At 43.7% G+C, this 1,534-nt stretch overlaps 1 protein-coding gene across 1 annotated transcript in view; it reads right to left on the bottom strand.

The window, feature by feature from the left end:
• The window catches only part of Dnajc12 (DnaJ heat shock protein family (Hsp40) member C12), an 18,909-nt gene that overhangs the window by 14,255 nt on the left and 3,120 nt on the right, over positions 1 to 1,534 (bottom strand). Inside the window, exon 2 of the mRNA XM_031347520.1 lies at positions 86 to 164. Within this exon, the coding sequence (XP_031203380.1) occupies positions 86 to 164 (79 nt within the window). The remainder of the gene's footprint in view (positions 1 to 85; positions 165 to 1,534) is intronic.

Here is a 1,534-nt window from a genome sequence, read left to right as displayed (position 1 = left end):
GGAAGAAAGAAAGAAAGAAAGAAAGAAAGAAAGAAAGAAAGAAAGAAAGAAAGAAAGAAAGAAAGAGCCATCAGTAGATTCTTACCAGCTTTGGAGTTTTCAGGATGTTTGTCAGGGTGACATTCCAGAGCTCTCACCTTAAATTCTGCCAAGATTTGCTCAACCTAAAACAAAATCAGGATTTCAAATAATGAGGATAGGCAGAGATAATAATGAGATAGTCCAGTGATTCTCAGCCTCCCTAATCCTGCCTGTGACCCTTAACACAGATCCTCATGTTGTGCTGACCTCCAATAATAAATGATCTTTGTGCTACTTTATAACTAATTTTGCTACTGTTACTAATCATAGTGCAAATATTTGTGTTTTCTAAAGGTCTTAGGTGACCCCTGTGAAAGGGTCATTTGACACCCCCCCAAAGGAGTCTTTTTTTTTTTTTTTTGGTTTTTCGAGACAGGGTTTCTCTGTGTAGCAGTGGCTGTCCTGTAACTCACTTTCTAGACCAGGCTGGCCTCGAACTCAGAAATTCACCTGCCTCTGCCTCCCAAGGGCTGGGTTTAAAGGTGTGCACCACCACCACCCGGCCCCCCAAAGGAGTCTTGACCCAGCAGATTGAGAACCATTAACGTTGTCACATGCAAGCTTGAAGAGGACTCACATTCAATGCCTAGTGCCCACATAAAAGCCAGGCCTGGAGACCCGATTCTGCGATCCCAGTGGAGGGGGTGCAGACAGTAGCTCACTGGCCAGCCAGTTAGCTGACGTTGGTGAGCTGAGACTGTCTCAAAAAAAAAAAAAAAAAAAAAAAAAAAAAGTGGAGCCGGGTGGTGGTGGTGTACCGTGAGCCATCATGTGGCTGCTGGGAATTGAGCTCCAGCCCCGCTCGCTCCAGCCGTTCTGACCTCATTCACTGTAGCTGTCTTCAGATACCACCAGAAGAGGGCGTCAGATCTCACTACAGGTGGTTGTGAGCCACCATTGTGGTTGCTGGGATCCGAACTCAGGACCTTCGGAAGAGCAGTCAGTGCTCTTACCCGCTGAGCCACCGCTGAACCATCTAGCCAGCCTCGCAAATGAACATGTTTAAAGATGTATCTGTTTATTGTATGTGTGCGAATGGTTTGCCTGCATGGTCTGTGCATGATGTGTGTGCCTGGTATGCACATGAAGGTTAGGAGAGGGCACTTTATTCCCAGGCATTGGAGTTCTAGACAGAGAAGAGGCACAAAGGATGCTGGGAGCAGACTTGCATGCTCTACAAAAGCAGCCAGTGCTCTTAATCACTGAGCCAACTCTCCTATGCCCCCAAGTAAACATTTGTAAATTAACATGTTATAAGTACCCTCAAACCCTCTTTGTATAAAATTCCTATCAACACAGAATAGAAAATAAAGATTGTTATGCTTTTTACTTGTCTAAGATACATTTTGCCCACATTTACATCTATGTTCTTGGAAGGTTAACTAATGCAAATACATACAATTATACCTATCTGTCAAAGATGGTTGGATTTTTTTTTTTTTTTTTTTTTTTT

Source organism: Mastomys coucha, unplaced genomic scaffold, assembly GCF_008632895.1.
Source record: "Mastomys coucha isolate ucsf_1 unplaced genomic scaffold, UCSF_Mcou_1 pScaffold3, whole genome shotgun sequence".
NCBI lineage: Eukaryota > Metazoa > Chordata > Mammalia > Rodentia > Muridae > Mastomys > Mastomys coucha.
This window is presented reverse-complemented; position numbering and strand designations above follow the sequence as displayed.